At 42.5% G+C, this 27843-nt stretch overlaps 1 protein-coding gene across 6 annotated transcripts in view; it reads left to right on the forward strand.

The window, feature by feature from the left end:
* Positions 1-27843, forward strand: part of LHFPL2 (LHFPL tetraspan subfamily member 2) — a 132733-nt gene extending 104890 nt beyond the window's left edge. For 5 of the 6 annotated variants that reach the window (XM_035309212.1, XM_035309213.1, XM_035309215.1 and 2 more), the window contains 2 exons: positions 11974-12749; positions 25507-27843. In XM_035309212.1, coding sequence (XP_035165103.1) covers positions 12320-12749; positions 25507-25763 — 687 coding nt within the window. In that variant the 5' untranslated portion in view covers positions 11974-12319 and the 3' untranslated portion in view covers positions 25764-27843. Of the gene's footprint in view, positions 1-11707; positions 11771-11973; positions 12750-25506 lie in introns of those variants that run through there. The other variant, XM_035309217.1, reaches the window with a different exon arrangement.

Consider the following 27843-nt stretch of genomic DNA (forward strand, 5'->3'; position numbering starts at 1 on the left):
TTCCAGGAGCAAAAACCCAAAATGATCAGTTCAATCTTATTGTTTATTTGCTTTTGGCCTGGAAAGGTCTGTCCCACCCCAATGCAAAAAGTGAAAAAACTAGCTCAACATGGAATGCATCCAACCAGTGTGTTTCTGCAATTTATCCTGTTCAAAAGACACAACTGATCTGTTAGCTTTCACTGTAGACAGTGAAATAAAGTTTAAAATTAAAAACAAAACCCCATCCAAATAACCCCTTCCTTTTGTAAAGGGTAGTGTTCAGTGAACACAAATCAATCCATCTTATATATAATTTCAGGTAGAATTCAATAACCTTAAGAAAGAGGAGCTAGCTGTGCCTTTTTGGTGCAAGAGATGCCAAGGTTGATGATGTTCTGCATGTGTTGCAGAACATCCAACAGAGCTTGCAGACTGTCAAGGGGCTTGATGTGTATGTTTTATTTCCATTTTGATTTATTGAGAGGATGGTTGAATATGCAACAGATTCTATTTTTTCTAATGCTTTGAGATGACGACCATTGTTGAAGTTAAGCTGCTAGGAAAGTTTTGTGCTTTTTATATAAGCCTTTTTACTGGTTAATGCTGAACAAGAGCTTCATTGTTCCCTTATCTTTTCTCTGGTTTAATGAAAAATAAATAAATCTCCTGATTCAAACTTTGTGCAGGAAGAATAAAAAGTTATTTTGTAAGGAGAGAATATTGCAAAGATTTTTGTACTTTATTTATAAATAGAATATTATAACCACGTCAAACAGGCAGATTTTATGTACGATCACAGATCTGAAGCCCAGTAATGGATAGCAGTCATTGAAAGGCACTTTCAGTACATGAATTGGTGCTTCATTAAAAACAAAACACAGCCCTGTTCAAAACTGGATACAGTGGTGATAGTGTTGAATTTTTGCTCTCTACCTCCACGTTTCCATCCTCTCCAAATTTAGGTAGTCTATTGCCACCCTGTACCCCCTTGAGTTAGGCCGATCTCATAGCTTTGTTACTCAACAGTGAGAGATCATAGGGCCAAGCATTCTGAAAAAGGAAAAACAAACAAAGAGAAAATGCATATTTGCTCAGTAAATTCCATTTTAGACTCAAATAGTTTTGATTATTTGTTAGTTTTTTTTTTTTTTTTTCCTGAACAATTAATTCTAGGGGCTTGACATAACCAAATAGGCAAAGACTCTTTGCCAGACATTGAGGCCAGTATTAGAGGTCAAAAATCCACCTGGAGAATTTGCAGAGCTTTCTAAGAGACACATGTGCAGCTATTTAAACTAGGAAGTTTGTTCCAGAACAGAACTGAGTTACGTGCAGAGTAAGATACTGCAAGCAGGAATGTATGCAAACATTGCTACTGCCTGATGTTAAATGACCTTTGTGGATCAGTGAGATACGAGTCTGAGTAAAATTCTGATAAATGTTTGAGTAAATGTCTGGTCTATATGATATTTTCTCTCAATTTTATAAATGCTGTTACTGATTTATTAAGATATACTTAATTCTGTCCATGATGAAATGATTTGGATAAAAATAAGGACAGTAAAAATTAGGACAGTATTAGGAAACAGAAGATAAAATATGTAAATTGTAACTGTGTATTTTAAAGGCCCAACTAATGCTATGAATTCACATTACCAATTTACAGAATGCAGTGCGCTTTTTGAATTGTTTTAAAGCAGCAAGCTATATGATAGTGGATAGACCTGTCTCAAGGTACATTGTACATTTAGTTTTGCACTGAATTGAGTTTATATGGATCTTGAAAGGTAACATGAACTAACAGTAATTGTGTATTTAAAGATCATTTTAATAATCCAGTTAAGTGCTTGAAACTGACAGAGCAGGCAGATTGTTAAAGTTGATGGGATGCAGGGATCTAAGTAACAGATGTCTATCCATGTATTGGGAGATCTTCAGATACATAGGTTTGATTTTATTTGCATTTCCCAAGGGGAAGCATAATCTAGGACTTCACACCTTTTGGCAACAGTACAATCAGCTGCTTTGTTTATACTAGTTTGTAGACGGAATTTGCTTTTGAAAGGATTAATGTGAGTGAAAGCTTTAAAAAGAAAACTCAATAGACAGACAGGCTGTGTGTCCTGAAGTCCACTCCCCATGACCTTGCCTAACCTTGCTGAGTATCTGCTGTTGTCCAGTAGCCTTGTTCTCTTACACACAGGGCCAGAAGCATCCCCTATAGGTGTTATGACTGAGGTCATATTCTGCGCAGAAGTACAATTTGAGAAAAGTTAATGCTAGCTGTAGAGGTAAGTTTGTCTCTTAGTAGGTGACTTTGTATTACCTTATAGGATGCACAGACTGTTATGGAATGTTGCTATAGGAATTATTTTTTTCTACAGTGAGTATGGTAGGAAAAAAGTCAGTTTAATAACAAAACTATTTCTCAGTGATGAGGTGGTTCGAAGCTACTCCTGGAGACATGATCTTTTCATTTGGTATCACTTGTCATTTGTTGTAATTAGTGGAGAATGAGGAACACCAGGCAGCAAGTCCAGGCTGCATATTCCAAATGGAATAGTTGAGAATTGTGTCTGAGGTACAAGGAAAGCTGCTTGCACAATGCATGATGCTGAGGAGTACACCAAAATCCTAAAGGGTCAGGATTTGCAATAGCTGCATTCAGGTTTAGTTCACAATGTTTCTATGCAACATTATTAGTTGTATAATTGGGAAACTGTGATGGCAGTGACACCCTTTTCCTTTCATTTTTTCCTGTGTATCTAGGTAGTAAGAAGGTATAGCCCTGCCTTACACATGTGCATATCCACGCACAGCTTCAGTTGTAGTGTACAGAACATCATCAGAGAGATGATAGAGCATTTTCAAAGAAGTGAAGTTGAGAAGGATGCAGATGTTTTTTTCCTTCCTTTTCAGCTTTTAAAAATTATTAATTTTCACAATTGTATACATTTAAAAGACAGAAAGGGATTATTATTATTTCCCCAGTCTAACAACTTATAATGCACAAAGCAAGCCAGAATAGTACACGGCTCAGCTTTTGGAGTATACCTAATCTTGGCTTTAGAATTGAATCCAGTCACTGGTCATTGAATCCAGTCATTAGATTCTTCTAGTTCCTTGGTCTAAAATGGGTTTTCCAGAATATGAATTACTTGTCTATATTTTTCCAAGCTCTTTGCAGTGAGCCTCCATTTTAAAGTGAACTGAACATTTCATTCCTTTAATTATTAATATATGAAATATGCAGTATCAGAAACATCTTATTTCTATTCTCTGTTGGCTGTGGTTAAATAGTTAGTCATTAATGATGGTTAAAGCTCATGTTCAGTAGATGTTTGCATAGATATCACATCTCTTATTTCTCTGAGTACACTGCCTTTTTTCCAGACTGGATAAAAGAATCTTCATGAACCTTTTTCATGTTTACTGTTGTATATTATGTCCAGATATTCACATGTCTACACACAAAGGTGTGTGTGGAAACATGGCAGCTCTGGTCCATCGTGACCCCTTTCACTTCCCCTGAGTCACTACTAGTTCTCCTCAGTTCATGCACAGTCAAAATTCAATGTTTGCACCAGAAGGATGTTTCTGGCACGTGTTTCAGTTTCTGCACATTAGGGTGCTGAGCTGCTCATCTATATTGAATATTTTTGAAGGATGTTTCATTTCCAGTTTGAATGAAGATGAAATTGAATGAAGGCATTTTTGAATTGTGACAGATGAGTCATAGATGGGCCTTCTCCTGGTTTGCTGAGCTGTATCACCCTGATCCCGGGTGTGTCCGGCTCTGATGAAAGCGTGGCTGCTCCACACTGTGGAAACCCTGCACACCATGACACTAGAGAGCAGACCACACCTGTAATGTGACTTTCTGGAGGGACTGACATGGGAGGATTGTTTGCAAGCTGTGAGTAACACTGGAACAACCAGAGTCCTTCCAGTTCTTCAGGTACAGTCCTCAAGCTGCAGATCTTTGACCATTGCAGTCATTCTGCTAAGTGTGCACCATGGTGTTCACAGCACCAGCTTCCTTTTGAGAATTAATTATAGTGGTGTTTGCTTTGTGTAAGGAAACAAGGCTGTTTGCAGGGGCATCTGCTTTGCCTAAAGGCAAATTGGGGGCCCAGTATTGTGTCCCATGCTGGCCTAACTTCAGCAGACACCTTCAATAGATGCATTTTTCTTCAGCTTGTTTGTCCAAAACAACTTCTCTTCCCTTCAGTTTGAAGGACTGTTCCTTCCTACACAGTCTGTGTGTCTTTGATCTACTGTGTTCATGAAGTTTTTCCTGTCCTAGTATTGTCTTTTTAATAAGCAATTCTCCAGAGCTTGCTGAGAAATGGCATAATCAAGTCATTATTTTCTTTCCTGGCTGTTTTTCTCTCCAGCCTCTTATTAAACAATAGCCAATACATTTGTATAATGAATATCTTAATACAATATTCATAAATTATGAAGAGCAGTTCCAATTCTGTCACAGTGAACTCATGGGAGTGAATTGCTTTTTACAACAAGCACAGATTCCAAGTTTTTTTGGGCTGATGCTGTAGCTCATATACAAATTATTAACTATTTGAACAGCAAAAGCCTAGCTTCCTTTTAAGGTAAAATTCCTTAGTACAAAAAGAGCAAGGTTTTGTTTGGTACCAAAAATTAGCAATACTTTCCTTCTGATTTCCCATCTTCCTCCTAACTATTCTTTCTTCCCCCACCCCACACCCAATAACTCTTTAGAAGCTGTACTTAGGAGTTGCTGCAATAAGTGATTATACCACAGTGAATATTTGGCTCTGCTTGATGGATGTAACATTGCAGGTGACCAAGAAAGGGGACTTCAGATGAGAATCTTGCATATTGAGACTTCAGTGACCTAGTGAGGAAAGTAAGGAAACTCACAATTCCACTCCCAGTTGGTGAATTCCTGAGCAGTTAGGCTATCAGTAATTCTAGCCAAGATTGCTCCCTTAGTGATGATTTTTTATGTGATGTGTAATTTTCTCTTGAGATACCAACAATAGAAGTACTACACGTTAGCTTTTCTTTGCCTCATAAGTTTTAATAAATTTTGGAATTACAAAAGATCTTGAGTAAGTTTTCAAAACATAATGTAATGGCTGTAGGTTTAAAGAATTTTGTAAATCAATAAATACAGAGCAATGGAACAAATCTCCTGCTTGAGAACTTGCAGTTCAGGGGAGATGTTGGAAATCCAAGTTAGCTTGATCTACTCTCAGTGGGGGGCAATGTGCAAAGTTTGGTCTGGATGAGAAAAGAAGGAAATGAGTCCTGTGTTTAAATCTCCCCTGCAGTTGGTCTGAAAATTTGGAAACTCTCATTCTTCTAGTGATTTTTCAGTGGTGTATTGGCCCCATTAAAGTCAGTGGGAGTTTTGCCACAGCTTTTAATGAGGTCAGAAAGAGAATAATGCATTTCAACTGTTTTTTCCTTTCTTTTCTTTTTTTTTTTTTTTTTTTTTTTAAGTTGGATGTGTTTCATACTCATTTCTTTCAGTGATGTATTTGAGAAACAAATCCGCATGTAATTACATGGCATTTTCTGCAGCGTGATAGGACGAGGCCTACCTGCAAGATGGCAAGGAATAACTATCGCACACTGCTTCATGAGAACAACAGTCATTGTTAGTGTTTTTTTTAAACTTGTTGACACACACAGAATTTGGGCTCTTTGGCACATGAGGGGTAGGCACTTCAGTTACAGATTTCATATCTACAAGCTCTGTCTTTCATAGAAAGAGTGGAATAAACAGGACATAATGCAAAGGAAAGACAAGGAAATATGGACTTGACTGTGATAGTGAGTTTGAACTATTTGGTAAAATATTTCAGTTATATTTCACATCTTACATCATGCCAACAGGATTAAGACATGATGTATTGTCAGCATGCCTTCTGTTACTAGTGGAACATGTCTGTCTATACGCAGAATATGGCAAGTTTTCAACAATCTGTCACAATAATGCACTCATTAATATGCCTGTGCAGGTTTATAACAGTTAAATATTTATGATATGGAAATGTTTACTCTCTTTATTTCACAAGCAAAGACTAGCCAAAGATTTACTTTCTGTTCTTCAGGTAAAAAGTTCTGTTCCTCCTAAGGAGTGTTATTCTAGTAGAAAATAATTTGATGAAAATATGAAGCCGGATGGAGGGGGAGGGAATCCTTTGCTTATTTTTTGCTGTTTGACTGAAGTTGTGCAACCACTTAAGTTTTAAAGCACCTGCTCCTGTTCTGTTATCTGACTGAATATTTTGATGACTCAATCCATTACATTTAAAAAACAAAGCAAAACAATGACACACTGAAGTATCCAAGTGCCCTTTCTTCTTCTTGACCCAGGTGTTTCCCGTGGTGAGTATGAATTGCTTACCACAAACGGTGACGACAGAGCTCCTCATGACATGCAGAGAGAACTAACTCATAACTTTTTGTGACAACTTGTCTTTCCTTAAGAGCAAATGCTCAACCCTGTTTTCTTTTGAGAGGGGAATGTGATGAACGTACCTCCTTTTACGCTCACAGGTCACATATAAATGTAGATTCATAGAGCCCTTTAGCAATGTGAGTTGGTGTTCATGGTGGTATCTCCTGAGAAACACCGCTCAGTGTCTGGTTGCTTCTCCTCCTGGGCAGCTTCTCCTGCAGGAACATGGGTCCTGCAAGGGGACCACCAAGTAGAAGCAGAAGTGGCATTGGGACTGATTCATATGACAACTGTTTTTTCTCTTGCTTTCTTCCTCCTTCCCTTTTTTCCTCCCTCTCACTCTGTAGCTACCATCTCTCAGTGGATTATTCTGTCCTCTTTTTTTTTTTTTTTTTTCAGTCCCTGGGACAATAAAGCTCTGTGCAATGTACCACTCACCCGGAAAATGAATTATCCCTAATGCTCATCCTGCATTCCTTTCTAAAGTGTTGTCCCTCCCGGCTCTGTGGTTTGAGGGCTGCCTCGCCCTGCCGGGCAGTGTGAACCTTCATTTGACCCCATGCTTGTCCAGCAACACCTAAGGATGGGAGCTGCCTAAAGTTCCAGCTCACATGGACTGGGGAGACGGTCAGAAGTGATTGAGCCTTAGTGTGTGAGCCTCTCTGTTTGTTTTAAATACCAAGTTTGCAAAATCAACATAAATAGGAGCTACTTCCACTCTTGTAGTTCAAAGCATTCTCATAGTGTTTGCAAGTGCTAACGAAGAATGATCAGAGAAAGCAGAATCCAGGCTTCCAGGACTTGCACATTTTGGGTTATGAGATGCTCAAGCTTGTGTTTTGTAAACAAGGTTAGAAACTCCTCTGCATACTTGTACTTTGGACTTTAGCAAACTTTAGAAGAAAAGACCTAATTGTGCCTGGATTTATTTTACAAATGGGGCCGTTTCAGCAATCTGTGTGGCCTTCCATTCAGCTGTTTGTTTAAGCCAGGCCAAAAGCCACTTATCTAAGGATGATTTATTCTCACTCTTGAACTGACAGAGCCAAGCTAGGAAGGGAGAAAACTGAGTTGCAGGGTTTAGTATGGGCCCCCACCAGTCAAAACCATAAGGGGAGCTTGAAGGACTGTCCATTACATTGTTGTGGAAGGTACTTGCGGGTCTTGTGCTTTGCTTGTAGGACACCTTTTTTAAAATAAACAGCAGTGGTATGTATGTGATTGACTCAGATCTGAACTTTGCAGCTGTTCCTTCCTATCTGCATGATATGCCAGAGCAAAACTCTCCAGCTCAACATCTCTAAGATCAAAACTTTTACTCAAATATTATACTTTGGATCATCTTCTGACTTCTTGGTTTTGGCAGTGTGAACAAAATGGAGGCAAGTGTGTTTCTTTATCTAGTTCAGAAAATTATATGTTATTTATTTCCTTAGCATATAGCAATGTTGTGTAGTAAAAGGCAACAGCTAAATATTCTTTGTGACAGATGTGGACGTATAACTTGTGGCATAATATCTGGCTGTCAGAGTTGTGACTACAGAGAAAGTTAGTTTTAGTGATATTTTAAACTAGTTTGTTTTGTTAGATTAAAGGAACCAAAATACATGTGTGTTTTTTTTCCACTTCATTCAGGAAGTCAGTTTTATCTTCTTTGGATGCTGTCAGGATCTAACATCTTTTAACTCTGTTAAACTTCACTAAATGCTGAGTTTGACCATGAGCATGGTTGAGACAATAGAGTAAATGAGACTGAGGGTTGAAAACCATTGAAACCACTGAAAACCATTTGCAGGTCCTTTTGCCACTTGTTCCTGCTAAAGCATTAGTCTTATGCTGCCTGAGTGGTTTTGGAGGGGCACAGTATGAACTGGTTGGCTGAGATGAACCACATTTTAAAACACCTTTCCCCTCAAAAAAAAAAATAAAATAAAATAAAAATAACAAACAATGCATGTTTAACTCAGAGAGCTTCTGAGGTGCATCCAACAGCTGAAATGCCTAACTGAGGAGCTGGTGGTGGGGTGGGGTGGCTGTTGGGACCCAACCCAACCCAACTACACACTGCACTAAATAACTCACCCCCACAGATGAAGAACACAGCCATAAAAACAGGGGCAGGCCCAAAAGAGTAAGGGGTGATCCTAAAACAAGGAGTCTGCTTCCTCAATGAGAATTGATTTGAGTGAGTTTATACCAGCGGGGCTAAACAAGTGTTGTATATTTTGAATTTGGGCTGTCAAAACAAATATTTTGACAGTCGCTCAGAAGTGGAAGTTGAGTGGCGTGCTGTGAAGAACATGCAGTTCTACCATGGAAAAAACTCGTCAAGGTCTGGGAAACTGAGAGGAGGAATAAACAGCCAGTTTTCAGCCTGACAGGAGAGTAGCTTGAACTTCCATGAAGCAAAAATGGGAGAAAAAGGGGTGAGCAGCATGCTGGAGGGAAGCTTCATGATCAAAGTTATTTAGTGCAGTGTGTAGCTGGAGAGAGTTTGGTGTATAGCGCACGCATGTTGTTGGAGTCATTGAGGAAATGGGTAAATTCATTTGGAAACTCAAGGTGGTGCATGTAAGAAGGAAAAGGTTGACTGCACAAGTGCAACTGAACGGGGAATTATTTCCAGTGCTTCATCTGCAACCTTTCTCTGCCAAGTCTCACGAGTAAGAAATGCCCCGTGCCCCTCCTCTGACCTGTGCACTGTATTCCTTGCATGTTTTTGTCCTCTTCCTTATAAAAGGAGGTGTATGGGACTGGCAGCCACACTCAAGATTATCACTCGTACTAGAACTAATTTACGCAGGTGCTCTCCTGTGAATAATCATGGGTGTCTCTGGAGATGCTTTTCATACCAGAATAAAGTGGTAGTTACTTAGGAAAAGCTGAGTTGTGAGGGTTTCATTTGAAAGCTAAGTATGTGCTGTTGAACTGATATTACTGGTGACACTTACTAACTTTCACATGCTTTGAAGTTTTGCTACATAGCAAACCTGGGAAGTTTGTGTTCCAGTGAAGTCCAGAGATTTGACACTGCTTCCATACCATTTTTACCAGGCAGTTCTGCGCATGCAGTGACTTTTCTGGAGGTACTTTATTTTAAAATGCTACCACAATGTATTTTGGAGCTTGCATTTCAAATGGAAAAGAATGTAATGGTGTGGACTCTTCCTTCTGGTTCTAACCATGCATCCAACATTTGCTATCAGAAACATGTTTTTATGACTTTCAGTATTCATATTGAGTTTCTACGTACATACTTAAATACACATGAACTTTGTTCTCCTCTACATTCAATAAACTGTATTTTATTATTTTATGTGGGAACAGGGTGAGCTGTAAGAGCTGTGATGGGTGTTCCACTGCTGTCCTTTGCACCTTGATTAAAGTAGAGTTAATTAGAAAGATGAGGATTTAACATAGGAGCAGTGCTTGCACAAAAATACGGATTCTAGAGCTTTTTGGAACTTCTCTTGAAAATAAAGATGTTTTTTATTAAATTCTCTTTAATCGTGCCGCTGACATCAGAAGAATGTATACTTTCCTACATTCCAGTTATTATTTAAAGTGGAAATACTGAGAGAATTAAATTTTTTTTGGCAGGCTGACACTTCAGTTCTCTGTTATTACAAAGGGTGTATTCGAGTCATCCATATGTCAGGTTGCTTGAAAACTTCATGCTTTTCCCAGATTTTCCAGGGAAAAAACAGAAAGTGAGCTGAGCTATTAGCACAGCACAGCTAAAGCACAACTAAGTGTGTTTTGCCTTTTCCTAACATGTAATTTAATAAATGTTCATAATTAACCTAATAAAGCCTATGAAATTAGTTGTCTGATTGCCAGATGTGCACCGTGCACTCTTTCTGGTGCTTTCTGATGTCTTTCTCTAGTTGGCTAGTTGCAATAGAGAGGCTGAAAATTGTAGATTGTGCCCTGTGTTCTAAGCACTAGGTAAAATACCAGGAAGAAGCAGGAGCATCCATCAGAAAAAGAGGCAGTGTGTTCACAGTGAACTAAGTGTGGCAAAATCCAGTTGTTGGCATGGCAGCTTAGGTCCACACATCTTCAGGTCCCAGAGGAATCTGCAAACAGATCTAGATGAGGAATAAGAGTAATGTGGATAAGATCTTGTGTATAATTCACTAATCCTGGTGTAGGAGAGTAAAAATGGCTGGATTAAATTCTGAATCTGTTGAAATTGTTTGTTTGATTGTTTGTTGTTGCTTTTTGTTGTTGTTGTTGTTGTTGTTGTTGTTTTAGTTTTGCATTCAGTGGGACTAAGATTCAACCACTGAACTCAAAAACTCCTAAGAAATTGAACACCAACCCCCTTGCTCTTTGACAAAGCTAAAAAAAAATGAGTAAAGGAAGGGAATGTCTGTTTTTCTGCTATTTGCTGAGCCCTTTATATTTGGCAGAGGTGTAGTGATGAGGCACTGTTTTGCTTCTCGTTCTTTTGCCTTTGGTTGAATGCTGGTATCTTTTGTGTGTGTGTGTGTGAGTAAAACTTGAAAGCGCCGCACTCCCATCGCCGAGGGGATAACATGAGTGCATTTCCTGTTCTCCCCCTTTTTCCAAGCGACACATTTTGAGTTCAAGCACAGAGGCATGTGTGTTGATCCATCTGTTATTTTAAGGAAGATATTTGGAACCAAGTTAGAAGTGTAATGATCTCCGATTGCCTCTTGTACCAAGATAAGTATAGCTCTGGGAATGTCATCAGCTACTGTTCAAAGGCAGCAGAAAGGGAAGGCCCTCGGGGAATATCTTGCTGTAGTCCCAGCCCACAGAGGGCCGCAGGAGGAGTGGATGGAGGGCATGAAGGAGCCCATAGCGGACTGGCAAACCAGGTCACCAGGCCATTTTTCCACAGATTTGCATTAACAGTAGTGCAGGTCACCCTGCACACAGTATCTGTTTGCGATGAGATGTGACAGGCCTGCCGGCAGGTCACTGCTGTGGAATCCTGGCTTTAAAGCAGGAGGACTTCATGGTGCACCAGTTCTGCAATACCGTCCCTCGGGTCTGGGCTCTGTCCCTCCATTACCACCGCATCCTGGCGGGCAGGGGCTGTCCCCGAGAGGCTCCCCGCAGTGTTCCCTGTGCCTCCTGCCCAGACCCCCAGCAGGGCAGGGCAGCCATTCAGCCCAGCTGCGTGGCTGCAAAACCGCTTAAACACGTACAAGAGCTCCGCTGGGTCGCTGCCAGCAACCTTGGTAATTTCAAGCAGAGGAAGATGATGTGGGCGTGCTGGGGGGAGTGGGTGGGACGGCTCAGCTCGGAGACCTCGCTTGCAGACACAGAGCCGTGGTGGGACGGGACGGAGCAGATAGTAGCGTACATACAGCCGGGCTGCGGGAGATTGATCACTCCCCTGGGATGGGACGGGGAGGTTTCCAGCAGGCTGTGTGTGACAGGCCCTCGTGAGAGCTCCAGTGTGTCGGTTTGGACCCGCACAAGATTCCAGCTTGTTGTCGGGATGTGCGGGGGTGGAGACAAAAGTTTTTTCTCCCTGCTGATGTGGTCTCTCTCTCTTGTAGGTGTGTGATGTCAAACAGTGGGCAGTCCCTGCAGCCTGCCCTGCCAGCCTGGAGCGTCATGTGCCAGTATGAACAGTAAGAGAGAAAAGCGTACTTCTGCATCTGAGAAAGAAAAGAGGAACTAAACAGCGAGAACAAATGACTGCACTGCTAGCAAAACTTTGAGCAGTTCACTTTTTCTCCTGAGAAATTTCATCTTGGCTGGTGTGAGAGAACTGAAAGAGCAAGCAGAGCCGCAACGGTGATTTCCTTAGGGTCCCTTTTCTCTGCTTTAATTTAATTTTTTCCCCTTCGTGCCTGGATTTAAGACTGCCAACTGCACTGATCACAAGCACTGGACACCAATATGTGTCATGTGATTGTAACGTGTCGGTCGATGCTATGGACTCTTCTGAGTATTGTGGTGGCTTTTGCAGAGCTCATCGCTTTCATGAGTGCGGACTGGCTGATCGGCAAAGCCAAGCCGCTGAGCTCCGAGGACATGGACAACAGAACAGGAGGATCACAGGAGCCCTACCATCCAACGCTGGGCATCTACGGGCGCTGCACACGAATCTCCCACATGCAGCTTTCTAGACGAGACACGCTTTGTGGTCCTTACGCCGAAAACTTCAATGAGATTGCCAGTGGGTTCTGGCAGGCGACCGCTATTTTCCTAGCTATGGGAATCCTGATCCTCTGCGCCGTAGCATTTGTGTCTGTCTTTACTATGTGTGTGCAGAGTATTATGAAGAAAAGTATTTTTAATGTCTGTGGACTGCTACAAGGGATTGCAGGTATGTGCATTTTGAGAGCAACTAACAATTTTAATTTTTGTGCCACTCAGCTGGAGAAACATACCAATTCTGTAGTGTCTACAAGGAGATCTCATTAGACAGACACAAAGCGATTCTATATGCTGGTGTTTATTCAAACACAGCTGAAATTTATAGCTACACAGCATGTAATACATTGACATTGGCAGCAGGATTGCAGCCTGTTGTGTGCCAAAATGAACTGACCAGTGTTTCTTTTGTTTGCTGTTCTGTGTTTTCCCTCTGCATGAATTTCTTTCGTTAACAAAAACTTCTCTCCTTTGTTACCAGCAGAGAGCAAAGTTAATTCTCATGTTAAGGCAGTCCTTCTCCCTCTCGCTACTTTAGTAATTTTTCCATAGATGTAAGGCAGTTCCAAGCTCTTTGTGACTATGGTGAGAGCAAATGCCACCGCCGCGGGGGTGGCAACCTGCAGTCACACACCCTGTTCTCCGGAATTTTATGCTAAGCTGCCTCCCTCAAGGACAAGAGCTTTGACAAGTCATACTTGACAATAAACCCTTCCTCTGGCCAGCCTGTTGCTCAGCAGCAATTATGGAGCCCAGCGAGCTTATCTTTTCCCGTCCCTGTTGTACTTTGCCTGAAATGGTGGACTGGTTCTAGATATATCTCGTTTCTGTTGGACTGAGAGGGATTAAACGACCATAGCATGAATGGAAACTGGAAAGGCCCAGCCAGAGCAGCACTTGGCTCTCCATGCTCACTGTGAGCGGTGGGAGGCCTGTCCTGTGTGGGGGGCGGTCAGAGGGAGAAGAGGGGTCTCCTGCTGATACTGACTGCGCCCAGAGACCCACAGGGGAGGTGGGAGTGAGCAGGGCCACCGCCGCCTCCCCTCTTGATGGTGCTCTTAAACAGATCTTTACAATTCAGAAAATGGTTTAGGTAGACAAGAACCAGGAGTTTGGTCTTGTTTGCTGGAATCAAGAGTCCAGCTTCCCCCCTCTTCACCTGTACAGCCGATGGATGGCATCCACGTTGGTGTGCCCAGGCAGACGGGGCCAGGCTGGGCGTTCGGGCCTGTGTGAGGCGGCCGCTCTCTCTGGTCTGCCCGAGGGCTGAAGCCATCTTTATGCACAACGGCCGATGCTGGCTCCTAAAGCACCATGGCGTTGGCTCTCACCATCCTCAGCTTCATGCAGCTGTGGTGTGAAAGCGTACAGGTTGTTTGGTGTTACCCACAACCTAAGGTTTGTGCTGTGGGGCCAGAATTAGATCCCTGTGTTGTCTCATGCTGTTCAGGCTTGCTGCGATTGTTCCTGGGTTACAGAACTTGTCATCACCCTTGTAACAAATAAGTGTCTTTGTAGTGTGAATTACAGCCAGTAGAAGGTTATAGCTCCTTGCTTTCTTACCCTGTACTTCAGAAATAATCCATGAAACCTGTTCTTCAAGAGATTACATTACTTCTTTTCTGTTGGAGGTGTATTTGTGTGAGAGAGATCAGTTAGCCACATAAGTAGATCTTTGGCTCATAGTACTTGGGTCTGTTGAAAAGATAACCAGACTTACGGTTCTGATGCCATCTCAAGGTATCTGTGGTCTGACGTGAAAGCTAACAGCAAGTAGATTCTTATCATAGCAAACTGTTCTGGAGACCATCTATTTGTGAGAAAATCTGACAGTTTTAGGTTTTATTATCAAACCAGCTGTGCCTGTAAAGGGAGCCATTGAACAATATGGTAGACAAAACATCTCTTATATTTTAGAGGATAGATAAGTCCTGTTTGAGCTGCACTGAGAATAGAAGCACTTCCCTTCTTATAATTCAGATAAATGACACAGCATGAAACTGGGTAATTGAAAGGTCACGTTACTGAAACTGTTGCTATGAGAAATACGCCTGCCAATATTTGCAGCCAGGCGTCTTGTGGCTAGCAACTCGTTTTCTCAAGATTAATTTTATTGGGTCCACTGCTACTTTTGTGCCAGTAGCATTACAGCATCTGCTTACTTAGTTGAAAGTATTTTCCTTATGACTTATCGCAGCTGTTAATTTCAACTTTCTCAGTCCCTGAATTTTGGAAAACACTTAAGCATGTTGTAAGAAGGATAGTTGTTGGCATGGTTAATCCATATGAGGATTATGATATCTAGACTAATACCCTGGCCAGAGAACAACTTGATACAGCCCTGCCTGGTTGTTTTAAACTTAAGATCATTCTTTCAAATGTAATTTATTTTTTTTTAAATAAGAGTAGGAAAAGAATTCACACAATCATTTTGTTTATCAGTGTATATCAACCTGATATCTCTAAGTATGTCAAACATCTCATTTTCAAAGATGAGATGCACCCACAGTAGAGTCATCTCTAGGAACTCAGGATCTTGCAGACTTAATCTCATTTAAAATCTCTATATCTTTGCTGTGGATATTTAATATAATTAAAAACATACACCAAGTTAATTTATTCCTGGAATTCATCATGAAAAAAAACAAAAACAGATACCGGATATATCATTTCTGTCTAGCAACATTGGCTGTGACCTGGATGATGCCTACAGTGACATTATAGAACAGAGCCACATCTTTTCTGCTACGGCCCAAGGACAAATGTGCAAACTCTCATTTGGGTCAGTGGGAAGGAGCCATGTACATATCTGGCTTACAGAGGGTTTTTGTTGTTGTTGTTGCAGAAATTATAAATGCAAGGTTATAAAGGAAGAAAATATGGCTTCTGTTTGAAATCCTGTAATTCCTGTGTAATAGAGCACAACCTTTTACCAGTTGTTTTCAGGCTGCACGCCTTTCTACACACCTTTCACTCTGAATGTGTAGAAATAGTAATCAGCGATCCTCATTTTGGAAATGTTTGCAGGTTGTTTCATCTGGAAAATAATCTTTTTCTTGCAATAGAGAGTGCAGAGAAGGGAGCCATGTAATTAAATAGATAATTACGACCCAGCAGAAAGGAGACCAGGCAGACTTTCATTCAAATGTCTTTTGGGGGAAAGTATTCTATTTTTACAGTCAATTAATCATTTGAAGTGCAGAGGCTAGAAAAAGCAGAGTGTTACTATACAATAGTTGATAAGAAACAATTCAATGCAGACTGTCAGAGTAAACACCTAGTTTTATGAAGTAAGTAATTGGAGATCCCCTACTGATACACTGTGGTAGAAATGTATGATGATTATGTATGTTTACAAGCTTTGTCTAGGCCTTGGTACTTCCCTGTGACAAATAATATAACTGAAAGATAAGCAGGATGGGGGTAGCCTAGGATGCAGCCCAAGCCAGCCAAACACAACATCGTTTATGCTGCTGATCATCAAAAACCTTTCCTCGCCTTCTGGCACTCTCCATCAGCACAGCCGGTGTGGCCACACGGTCCTGCAGCTGGCTTCACCCATGGGGCTGTCCCCACAGCTGCCCCTGCACCTCGCCAGCCCCCCAGTCCTGAGGCAGAGAGCTGGCAGGGATGGGTTCCCATTGCCCCTTCCTCACACTTACTCTTCTGGGGCCCGAATGCTGCGAGTTTGGGATTCCCTCTGTTGCCCACCGGCGGTTCCTCCTGCAGCATGGCCGGGGAGGTGACAAAGCTTCTTTCTGCATGAGACCATGCATCCAGCTTCAGTGTTCATTTCTCATCCTGTGTGGAGATTGCCTTCATATTTCACCCTATTTTATTGCTGCCCAGCTTTTCCTCTGGTTCTCCTGCCTTGTTGTATGAGGCTGGCTTCCCCTGGCACCTGTCCTGCTCAGGCCCAACCACTGAAGCCTCTTCCCAGTGTGCTTTCTGTTCTCAGCTCTCCTCTGTTCGTTCTTCTCTCCTTTCTATGCTTTATTATTTTTAACTCATATTACTGCTCATCCCTTCTCCAGTTACTGGCTGTGTTCCCTTGTGGGTCCCTCTTAGATGCTAATGCAGAACCTGGGCGGTAGTTCAGCTGCAGGAGCTGTACTCTCAAATGCAAGGAGGTTTCTGGACAGTTTTCTAACACCAAGATGCAAAACCTGCTTTGAAGCCGGCTGCATCTTTACATCTCATGCACTGAGAAACAGTTCAGCATGCTGTGCGTATTGGTCATCGTTTCCACGTGGGAGGGTGGCTGATGGGGAAGATGACCCGAGCAGAGCCCGATGGGAACCATCTGAAAGCAGAAGAGGATCAGGAGCTGCTGGTGGGGGGGGGATCCAGCTGGGGGGCAGCCGGGGGGCTCTGAGGGATTCGTGGTGTGTGGGACTGATCGCCCCCGGCTGCGAGGAGCTGAGGAGGCCACTGGGAGTTGTGGGGAGGAAGCGGGAGGGCAGCCAGGACGTCCCTCTGAGGTGGAGCAGGAGGGGAGCAAGCTGCAGCGGGGCATGAGGCTGCTGGAGCAGCGCACCAAGGCTCTGAGTATGATGTGAAGACTTGTGGTAGCTGCAGAGTGGCTCAGGATGTTCAACTGTATGTTGTCAAGAAGCGTTGCTGTGTCAGAGAAGGGGCCAAGCTGGCAAGCAAGGAAGGCACAGTGCACTCACGTGGCAGTCTGCGGGTGACAAGAGGTTGTGGTTGCTGGGCAGTAGCAAAGCAGAGCAAGAGCAGTTTTGCTCTCAATGGCAAGGGAACTTCTTGTTTGTCTTTCTAAAATGCAGAGCATGCATATTTCAAAAGCATATTTCCTCTTGGATTCAGCTTAGTATTTGTCTTTTCTGATGCCAGAGTTCTGAATTCTTGGGGTGGGAAGAAAGAAAAGAGGGCAGGGGGGGTGGGAGGAAGGAGGGTATTTCTAATGGAAATCCTGACAGTCTGAACCACTCTTGCTGTCTGTGGTATAGTGCTTCCTGTAACCTACATGGCCAAATGCCAGCGCGACATTTAATACACGCTTGGCTGCTGAAAGTTCAAGCTAAGGGGACTGCTGTGTTTGAGCAAGAGGAAGTATGCCAGGGAAGGAAAATGAGTTCAAGTGCTAAATTGCTGTTGGGCCTGAGGGACGGTGTTAGTAACTTTAAAGAAATAAAGTGAAGATGTCAGTGTTTGGTTAGATTTGGAGGTCAGCTCATCTCCTGCGCTAGCAAAGTGGGTTCACAGGGTTGAGCAGACACTCAGCAGACTGCAAATGCTCAGGTCTTCACAGAAAAGTGGGGCAGCTGATGTTTTTAGCAAGATACATCTCTTCAATCAAATGGTGTCCAGTGTGAGGCCCTGACATGACTCCCTGAGAAATGCTTCACTGGGGCACGTGTGTGCACGAAGGCCCATTACCTGCAGTGGTGCTGGCGGGGTGCTGGGAACGCCTTTGCACCTCCCTTGCATCCTGCTGCCCTGGGAGAGAGCTGGCTGCCCCGCGAGGGGCAGGGAGGGAAAGAGCAGAGGAGGGATCCCTTTCTGGTGGGTATTTCCTTCCAGGCACCAGAGCCAAGACTGATGCTGCTGTCATATACAGGCAGCAAACCCTGCAGGAGAATATCCAAATGCAGCAGAGGCGGTGCTTTCACTCGAGCACAGGAAAAAAGAGATGGAAGCAGACTGGCCTCTGTGAGCAGAGGGGCGAGGGCAGTCTGCTTGCGCTGTGGGGTCGGTACCAAGGAAATGGAATGGAAAGAAAAAATATCTTGGAGCCATTTCACCTCCTTGTTTAAGCCGAGGCGAATTGTCGTTTCGGCCTCCTTTACAGAGCCGTGGTCACGAGGTGTTTTTCTTTCCCTTTCTGCTGATTCAGCACAACCGATTCATGTTTTTGAGGGCATTGGCAGCAGCCAGTTGGACAGCAGTGGAAGAGGTTACAGCAAGAGCTGTGAAACATGCTGGGTCTTTTCCTCTGCTTTTCGTGGACGGAATATTTGACATTGCCTGGTATTTCCTTTCCGAACTGAGGAACCTCCGGAATTTAACCATCCACAGTTTGGTTTCTCATGTGGCAGCTTCGAACCTGCCGTTGGCTGTCTTAGATTGAAGCTCGTGATACCCTGGTGGCTGCACCTCTGCACGAGCCCCACGCGAGGATGGAGCTGAATGGGGGGGGTCTGGGTGAGTTGTTGGGAGCAGGGGTTTTTTGGGTGACAGGTGGGGTCATCGCAAACACAATGAGATGCAATTTGTCCCCCTCTTCTCCTGAAAGCAGGAGTGTGCAAGCTTGCACTTGGTTAAAGAGAATGCCAAGCAGTAAGATTATACCAATATTGGAAAAAAAAATAAAAATAAAAATAAAACAAAGCCACCCCAAACCCAAAAAAACACAAGTCCCGTACAGGAATCCTCCATATGCTGTCATTCCGCCAAAGGAACCCACATCAAGGCTTTATAAACTGACTTCTTTTTGGCTTTTTCTGTGGGTAGCAAAATAAACATAATAGTCATAAGAGCCTCAGCATCTCTCCTGTAGCCTTCCCCTTTACCTCCTGTCATGCACATCCTCTACCATGCGTTTGGGTCCGTGTTCCCACAGAGCTCCCCTTGCTTTTCTGCATGAAGGCCGCTGCAGCCAGCCGCTTGCTCTCGGGGCTGCTGGCCCTCATCCAGGGTGACCAAGGGTGGCAGGTTGGGGACAGGCCATGGCCCCCGCTGGCTGCAGCCCGCTGACTTTGATCTGATTAAGAGCTGATTGCCAAAACATTCATGGTCCTGAGGGTGCCTTTTATGTGGTGGCTGCCACTGAAGTTGCCTGCATCTGCACAAGCCTCTTTGGGTTAAGGTAGTGTACTGCATTGACCCCAGTTTATAAAGGCAGGGTTATTTGGCCTAGCTGGTGGCGTGCCCTTGCGCCGAAGCGATGATCTGCTGTGGTTGCACAGAGGAAGAGACCAAGCAGAGTCGTTGCCCGCACTGCCCGTGTGGTGTTGAACAAGGCTAATCCTTCCCCGCCTTCACCCCTTTTCTCCTCCTCTGCTGAATTGTTGCTGGGTTGTTCCTGCTCTGTGGGGGCCTGTTGCGCTGCCACCTCATTGATCACAGCTGCTTAATTTCCTGTTTCTTCAGCAGTATTTAAAACTTTTTTTTTTTTTTTTTTTTTTATATATATAATGCTATTTTGCTAGGAAATGAGAAGATAGTTTAAGGATTTGCAATGGAAATTGGCTTTGTTAGTATACGCTGTTGTTTAACGTGGCACAACAGCAGCTGCACGGGAGACTGTCAAAACTAAATAGCATGCCTCCACTTATCTAAACAGGCATCTATCTGCGTAACCCCCTTCTCGAGGGTTGATCCCAGGGATGGAATGAGAAAGCATTTGCTCAGCTCGCGCCCCCAGCACGCGGCGTGACACCCAGATGCCCGTCACGACTGACCGGTTTGCTGGTCTCCTGCGATGTTAGCCTAGCAATGGTACAGCCGAGGGTAAAGCCTGCCGAAACAATTGCTTGCTGCAGCTCTAGGCCCTTGGGAAGGGGAAAAACTCTTGGGGCACAAATTTAAAAAAAAAAAAAAAGTTTTCTTATACGAAGATCATTACTGAACTGTCTTCAGAAACTTTTCCTCACAGCAATGCACTCTGTCATGCTCGTACTGATATTTCTCAGTATGAGAAGTGGTTTTGCTTAGGTGTTTTAGGAGGAGGAAGCTGCTTTTATTTCATTTGAATGTAGAAGGGATAGTGTTTAACTGGTTTCTACGTTGTAATCAGGAACAGACTAATAATCCTAATCTAAATCCAATCTAAATTTTCTATTTCTTAAGGCTTCTTTTTGAAGACAGGTGACTTGGAGTTGATGATATAACATCATGGAAAATGCCCTCCAGTGAAACATGGGAAGATGTTCTCTGCTGGCAGACTTATGATAGAGTTTTAGATGAGTTACCTGGATAAAAAGATTTTTAAAATAAGGTTTCTGCTGTTTTTCATAAACACCTGACTGCTGTGCAGCCTGGTTTCAGATCTCTGTTTTAAGGAATCCTAAGAGTAAAGGCATAGGAGAGCTGGCAACAGCTAACAAGAAGTAAAATGTAAGTAATGCTGCATCCACTGCAATGCAGCTGGGCTAAGAGAGAGGGGGTAAGCCTTTGACAGATCTCACTTGAGCTCTGCAAGCCTGTAGAGGAGCTCAGCGGAAAATAGCCTCATGTCATGTTTTCAGAATGAATTTGTTCCTCCCAGCAGGAGAAACAGGTAACAGTAATTCACAGGTAGATTGGCTGTGAATTACAATTAATTTACAGTATGTTGGTGACAGGAACTGAAAGTATTCCTTGCAGAAAACTTTCCTTCAGAAAGGAAAAATTCTGTTCTCTGTTCTTGATTCTGTCTTGAAGATTGGCTTCTGCTCAGATACACTGGAACAAAAGCAAAAAATGATTTATTAAGAAATCATTGTTATAATTTACTGTCCTCCTGCCAGATCCATCTTACAGCAAACTGTCAACAGGAGATAATTGTTGCTTCATTAGATTATGCTGACATAGTTATACAACACAGAAATGAGCTTCGTACTTCTATGACTAATGAAAATTTAAGTGCTTTAATCTTAACTTACAGCATTAAATGGCTTAGAAAACTGCAACGTGGATTAAATACAGAAGGAATATAGTATAGGAGTGACAAGAGTCAAATTCAAGACTTGTAAGAGTTAATTGATCCAGAAAGCAACTTTTACGTGAATCAGTAGATTGTGCTAGGAAGTGATCTGGTGTCCCTGTGTGCTGTGATTATGACTGGGTGCTGAGGACGAGCTGCTTAGCTCCTGTTCCAGCCCCTTGTTAGCTCCAGGACAAACTCTGCCACCTTTCATTCACTGTCTCCTGACTCTGTACAGCCCATCCAGTGCCCTCCACCACCACCCTCCTGTGGGCAGTTCAGAAAACAAAACCAAGTACCCCCATGCTGCCTTGTGCTGTCCATAAAAGACTGGAGACCAGTTAATCTTCATTTTCCCTCTGCCTTGGTGCAGGCAGGCTATGGACATGATGAAAGTTGCCACTGTGCTGCTCAGGGTTATCTCGCTTGTTGCTTGCTCTCTGTCTCTGCGTGCCTTGTCTGAAAAGGACATTGTCGGCTATTGGAGGCAGAAACTATGAGCAGACCTGCCAAGTTCTGCAGGAATGTGAATAAATAACAAAAATGGGAGAGATGCAGAGCCCCAGGGACTGAGCAGCGGGCTACAGAAAGGCAGAGACACGGGCAATTAAGCGGAGCTGTAAGGGACCTGGCCAGGCTGTGCCCTGTGGACACCAGCATCAGAAATCAGCGCTGAAAATTTACTAGTCTGGCCAGATGCTATCCTGTAATTGTTTTTTGCTGAACTGCAGCTGCTTGCATGTGTGTGAGATGTAGATCAAGGCTATGGCATTAGCCACAGAAACACCCCTGTGGGTTTTGCATACTTTTTAAAATGGTTGTGCAGCGATCCTTAGGTTAGAGGTGAGAGCTCACAGAGACGGAACTATTCACATTGCATTTAACCATTTCCCCTGTTTAAAAGTAGATCTTGACTTTCCAGGGACCATCACAACCTCTCCTGCCCTTGCCACCACTGATACATCTGACCTTGTTGTCTCCACATGGGCGTTTTCCCTTTCCTCCCTCTGCATCTGTGTTTCCAGAAGCACAAAGCAGTTCTTTCTTCTGGTCTCTGAAGCTGCTGCTCTGGTTACAGGTGGCTGGGCAGTGAAGTGTTGTCTTCTGCTTGAGGCGATGGTTTGCTCCAAGGCTGGGTGGTAAAGAATCTTCCATCCATTTTGTTTAAGCAGCAGAAACTGCTGAGATGAGCTCTGTAGCGTGTGGCCATCCCTTCTGTAGTCCCTGGGAAGCAGCCGACAAAGTTCCTCCTGATCCTTTACTCGACCCTCCCTTTCTGGGCAGCCTCTGCAGGGAGGGAGGGTCAGGAGGGTACCTTTGAACCCTGCACAGCTCTGCCGATGCCCTTTGGAGCTTTGAGCTGATGACACGATGAGGTGTCCATGCCTCTCCACGTGCTGTTCGTTAGTGTGAAACCCAAGGAGTGCCTTTACTAATGTGGGTGTGTTGAACTGGCTTAACTGGATAATCTTTATTAACTTTCCCCAACAGGTAGGAACCAGGTATTACTGAAATTACAAACGACGGTAAATATTAGTGATAGTGAGAAGAGGTGTGTTCTCAGAAGCTCTGTGTCTGCACTGAAATGGAGTAGAAAGGAGGTTCAGTGGTGAAAACTCCCGCTCTTCCCCCCCTTTATTACACTAGGCCTGTATGATGATTCAGAAGTTAGCTATCTGAAGGGGATAGGGGGAAGAGGTGAGAATCTGGGCTGTGGCCATGGTCACAGTTAAATTTTCTCCAGATCTTTTCAACTGAGAAAGTGGCTGTAGTTTATCCAATTGTGGGCTGCATTCAACATTTCTTCAGGAATTTTCTGTACTCTTAAAAAAAAAAGTCTGAATTCAGTAACGTAGTGATGACTACACTTGGCAGCAGTTCTGCAGGCTTTTGGTGGAGGCTGAGTTTTGGGTAGTGGCTTCTCAATTAGGACAATACATCTCGTGAAACAGTTGCTTTCAGGAGTCATTCAGTGCTCTATATTTGGTTAATGGAGGTGGATGTAACTTCTCTGCCCTGCCGTGACTCAGCCGGAAGCAAGTCTGTAGTTAAACGCAGGGCCTCCAGGTTTGTTAGCCATGGGTGGTAAACGCCAAAAACTTCCTTGGCAGCAGCAGCTACAGTGCCATTTCAGGCCTGGTTTTGTAATTCAGTGCCGGTGATTTTTAACTAACAAAGGGCTTGTGATCATTAGAGAAAATGGCAACTGGAACATATTAATAATGTACAGTCAGAAAAATACATTGTTTAGTCATGCTGGTTACGCTGAACAGGAAACTAGTGATGAATTGAGGAGAGGAACTGCTGGTGTTTAGTCTGAAACGGCTGCTGGGCTCAGCAGGATGAAAGCACAGCTTATCCAGGTCCATCCAAGATAAAGCAATACTTTACACTTAATGTAGTTTGGCCAATCAGACAGGAAACACTGCACAAAATTTGTCGCTGGTTCTTAAATGTAAATAGTGATGAAATCCCTTCAAAGAGAACGGGTATCATTCACTAGCGGATTTTGCTGCCCTCAAAAATAAGGACATTAGTTCATTCATGCCAATGTTGCTCTATCATCATTAGAAAAATACTGGATTAATGACTTCTGTGAAATGTCTGGCATTTACAGACATTTATTTTACACAGGTGGATGATGTTTTTGCTTTTTGTGTATATTCCATGCTTACTAGCAAGGACTCAGCTTTTCTTAAGATTTTTTATTATTATTTTTTTTTAATTTGGCTGAATTTCTTTAAACAAACAATTAAGGAAATCTAATGTACCACAGAATGGGCTATTCTAGCTGAATAGAAAATGGGAACAAGTCATTACAGTCGTTCTTGGTAATCTCTTAGGAAAGTCTTCTTGTTCTCTGGACTATTTCATTAGCTAGTACAAAGTCTGGCATTAGATGAAATCTATGAATGAACCAGTGCCACAAATAAAAAGCACAACTTTCAGCTCACTTACAGATGATGGTAATACCAACTTCTATCTATCATCTACCACCAGCTGTTATCCTCAAGATGCCAGGCTCAATAAAGTGCAGGACAAATAAATCAGGTGTAATACTTCTGTGATTTGGAAGGCCGTATTCATTTTTGGAATGAATTGGTTGTTTTTAAGCAAAAACTGCTTTGCGTAGTTCTTCATGTTCTTCCGAGTAAAATTTGAAAGAAAACAGCAGAAAGCAAATGTAGATACCTATGAGGTGCCTTGATGTTTAGCTATGTACCTTGTGGGAAGGAGATTCATTTTTAACTCGCTGTGATTTTTAGCAGAGTTTGTATGAAAGCACTACAACCGCTAGCGTACTAGGCATTGTGATTAAAGCTCTAACCTTTGTACAAAGATGCATCATGTGTACAGGGACTCTAATATGACCTTTTCTTTTCCTAATGAAGCCCTTCACTGCTTAGTTAAAGATTGGTCCTCAGAGAAAACTATCAATAAGAGAGAGAAGGAAATGAGCAAAACTTCTCCTCTGAGCTTTTTAATTCCAGACAGAAGCACAATAATAAGTTCAAGTGGTTTAGCAAGATCAGGAACTGAGACTTTTGCTTCTGCATCGCTAGAAACGTTATTTCCTGTGTAAGTTCTGCAGCAGCCGATCACCTCTTTAGAAGAACCCAGTGTTAGCTACACACTGGCAGTGGATACGTACATCTCTTCATTTGTGGCTGACTCCAGAGTCTCTTCATTGCAGAAGAAGCTTATTGAAATTGCTGGATGATTTTTCTGCTACATCCTAATGTGGACATATAAGGAGATGTTCTATGAGATTGTTTTTTCCAGATAAGAAAATAAACGTAGGACAAATCCAAAGGAAAAGGATAAAAATATTTATGAATGACTAAATAAAGCTAAATACAAATGTGTAAGTTAATGCAAACACTTGTACATATTTGAAACGTGGAAGTATGACAGTATGTAGAGATGCTCAGATGTTTGCAAGCTCTGTACACCTAACAGTAATGTGTGAAAAAAAAAAGGATGGGGAAGGAATGCATAGAGTAAAATTAACAACAAGGTCGTTATCATATGTATATCCATATATATCCATATAATGTAGGATAGTTCCAGGTTTAAATAAAATGCTGCCAAGTATATACTACAGTAATTTAGTATTAGTACAATTAGTAAAGGAAGTACAAAGGAAAGGTGGATGAAGAAGAGTTGTCTTCTCCCAGTTCTTACTTATGAGTCAGTAGTAGTCATTATAACTGTGCTTCATATGGTGCTTAAACTTATCTTTTGTTAAACTCATGTCTTTTCTTTCTGTTTCTGTTTCTAGGCCTCTTCCTTATCTTAGGCTTGATACTTTACCCTGCAGGTTGGGGATGCCAGAAAGCAATAAGCTATTGTGGACATTATGCTTCTGCTTACAAACTAGGAGACTGCTCCTTGGGCTGGGCTTTCTACACTGCTATTGGTGGCACTATTCTGACGTTCATCTGTGCAGTCTTCTCGGCGCAAGCTGAAATTGCTACATCCAGTGACAAAGTGCAAGAAGAAATAGAAGAAGGAAAAAACCTTATCTGCCTCCTTTAACTTCAGTGGGGAAAATACCAGTGCCTGGATATTATTTTTCAGTATAATTGACTGGATAAAGAGATCCAGTTACCAGTTTCCAGTACCAGTTTCCACCATTTGTGTGATTGAGCCCCATGCAGTCCAGCCCTGAACTACTGAAATGGTCTTTCTTCCTTGCTGGGCAATGAGGATCAAATAAAGGATTCTAAGAAAGCAGAATGTAAATACTTGGGAATTTTTTAGTTTCATTATATTATCAGGACATTGTGGAATATACTAATCAGATTGGGGATGTGAGGAATCATGTATACGTTGGGGATAGTGTTATGACAGACAAATTCTGATTGATCGGATTGCCTTACCCACCTTGGTCACTTTGAAGAATTTGGATTTAAAATAATAAAAGCCAGCACATTTTTTCTTATATGGAGGAGAAGCCTATTTTAATTAGGCTTTGTTTCAAAGGGCTCCCCTGACCTGTGACTATTTCACCACCACCTGGTTTGGTACCGTATTTTTCATTGAGGTGCTTTTTGATATTGAACTTCCTTAAAGTACAGTGCCTTCTCGGAAGTGTTGAGAGGATGGAGAGAGCAAAGCTGACGTAACACAGTTTACACTAATCTTTAAGCAGTTAAAGTTGAATCCCTTTCTTCAGCCTGAAACTTACAACACAAGATGCATTCCCCTTGTTGTTTAGCAGGTAAATTATTTTGGTTTAGACTATGCACAGAAGCTGTTGTTACACTGGCTTTCACTTGACTCTGATAAAATTGTTAGAAATACCATTTTACCATATGTTCAGCAAAGTATTTTTACAGCTACTCTGCTTTTGTTTGAAACCCCTGAAATCCCAAGCAGATGATAATTCCCCACAGCACAGCTTAGCATTATCTTGTGAATGCCAACAGCTGGGATGGGGCTTCAGACTTCTACAAACGTAGATCAAATGTTGGACTTCAACAGTATTATTCTTGCTCTTGCCAGTGAAACTTCATTCCTAGTCTACAGATCAGTATGTCTCATGTTCCAGAGCCAGCTGAGTCCTTAAGAAATTTAAATTTTTCAGGAAGTCATGCCAAATTCTAAATGGCTGGGAAGATCTTTTCCCATTTTACAAACCACATGTAGTATGGAACCTTTTCCAATTAAATCAGCAGAAATAAAACAGACCTTGCCACAAATGACATTCCTCTCTCAAAGGCAGTTGGTTGCATTACTTGTGGTGTCCCATCACTTACTAGAGCTACTTATAAAAACAAATCTTAAAGGTGTTTTAAAAAAAGGAATGATGCAACTGTGGCATAAGAGCATTGGGAAGAATTCATGTGAGAAGTAATTCTTGTGAAATTTAAGTGAATTTTAGACTCCTCTTCTTACCTCATTAGTGGTAATGTTTCACATCATCCAGTAATAATGATGCTCTCTATCATTCTACTGTATACGTGAGCAGAGATTCAGGTTTATCACCAGGTCAGTCCATCAAAGTGTGCCATTAGCTATTTATAGATACTAAAAATTGTTACTCTGCAGGTAGAAGACTAATTTCCATACACTCCTCCCTGGTGTTGCAAAATACACGACTCATTCAGCAGCCACTACAGCAAGCACAGGGCTAGCCCTGAGCTAGCAAGCGAACACGAGCAGTCCTGGTGTTGGAGCACCGCTTCGGTGCATGCTGTGCCCCCCAAATGCTGGCTAGGCCTGGCTGACCTGTGCAGCAAAGCAGGCTCAGCTCCTCAGTGCCCAGCCAGTGCACGTCAGTGCCCACTGCGTGTTCAAGCCACGTGCCAGATGGATGCAGAGGTGACTGCTGAGCCACTGTTCAAAAACCAGGATTAACTTCTGGCAATATTAAAAAGGGATTGTTTTAATCTAGCCTCTTCTTGCATCCACCTGTTGCTCCAGCCCACTTCCACCATAGTCTAGATTTTAAAACGGGTAATTTTATTTTTAATATTTAATTTTAAAAACCAACAACAACAAAACAACAAAGTTATTGTCTGCAACTATTTATGCCAACTAGCTGCACAAAGCAAGATTTATTTTAACAGATTAAAACTACTAGTGCAAACTGGTGTCCGAGGACAGAAAAAAA

This window comes from Oxyura jamaicensis, chromosome Z (assembly GCF_011077185.1).
Source record: "Oxyura jamaicensis isolate SHBP4307 breed ruddy duck chromosome Z, BPBGC_Ojam_1.0, whole genome shotgun sequence".
NCBI lineage: Eukaryota > Metazoa > Chordata > Aves > Anseriformes > Anatidae > Oxyura > Oxyura jamaicensis.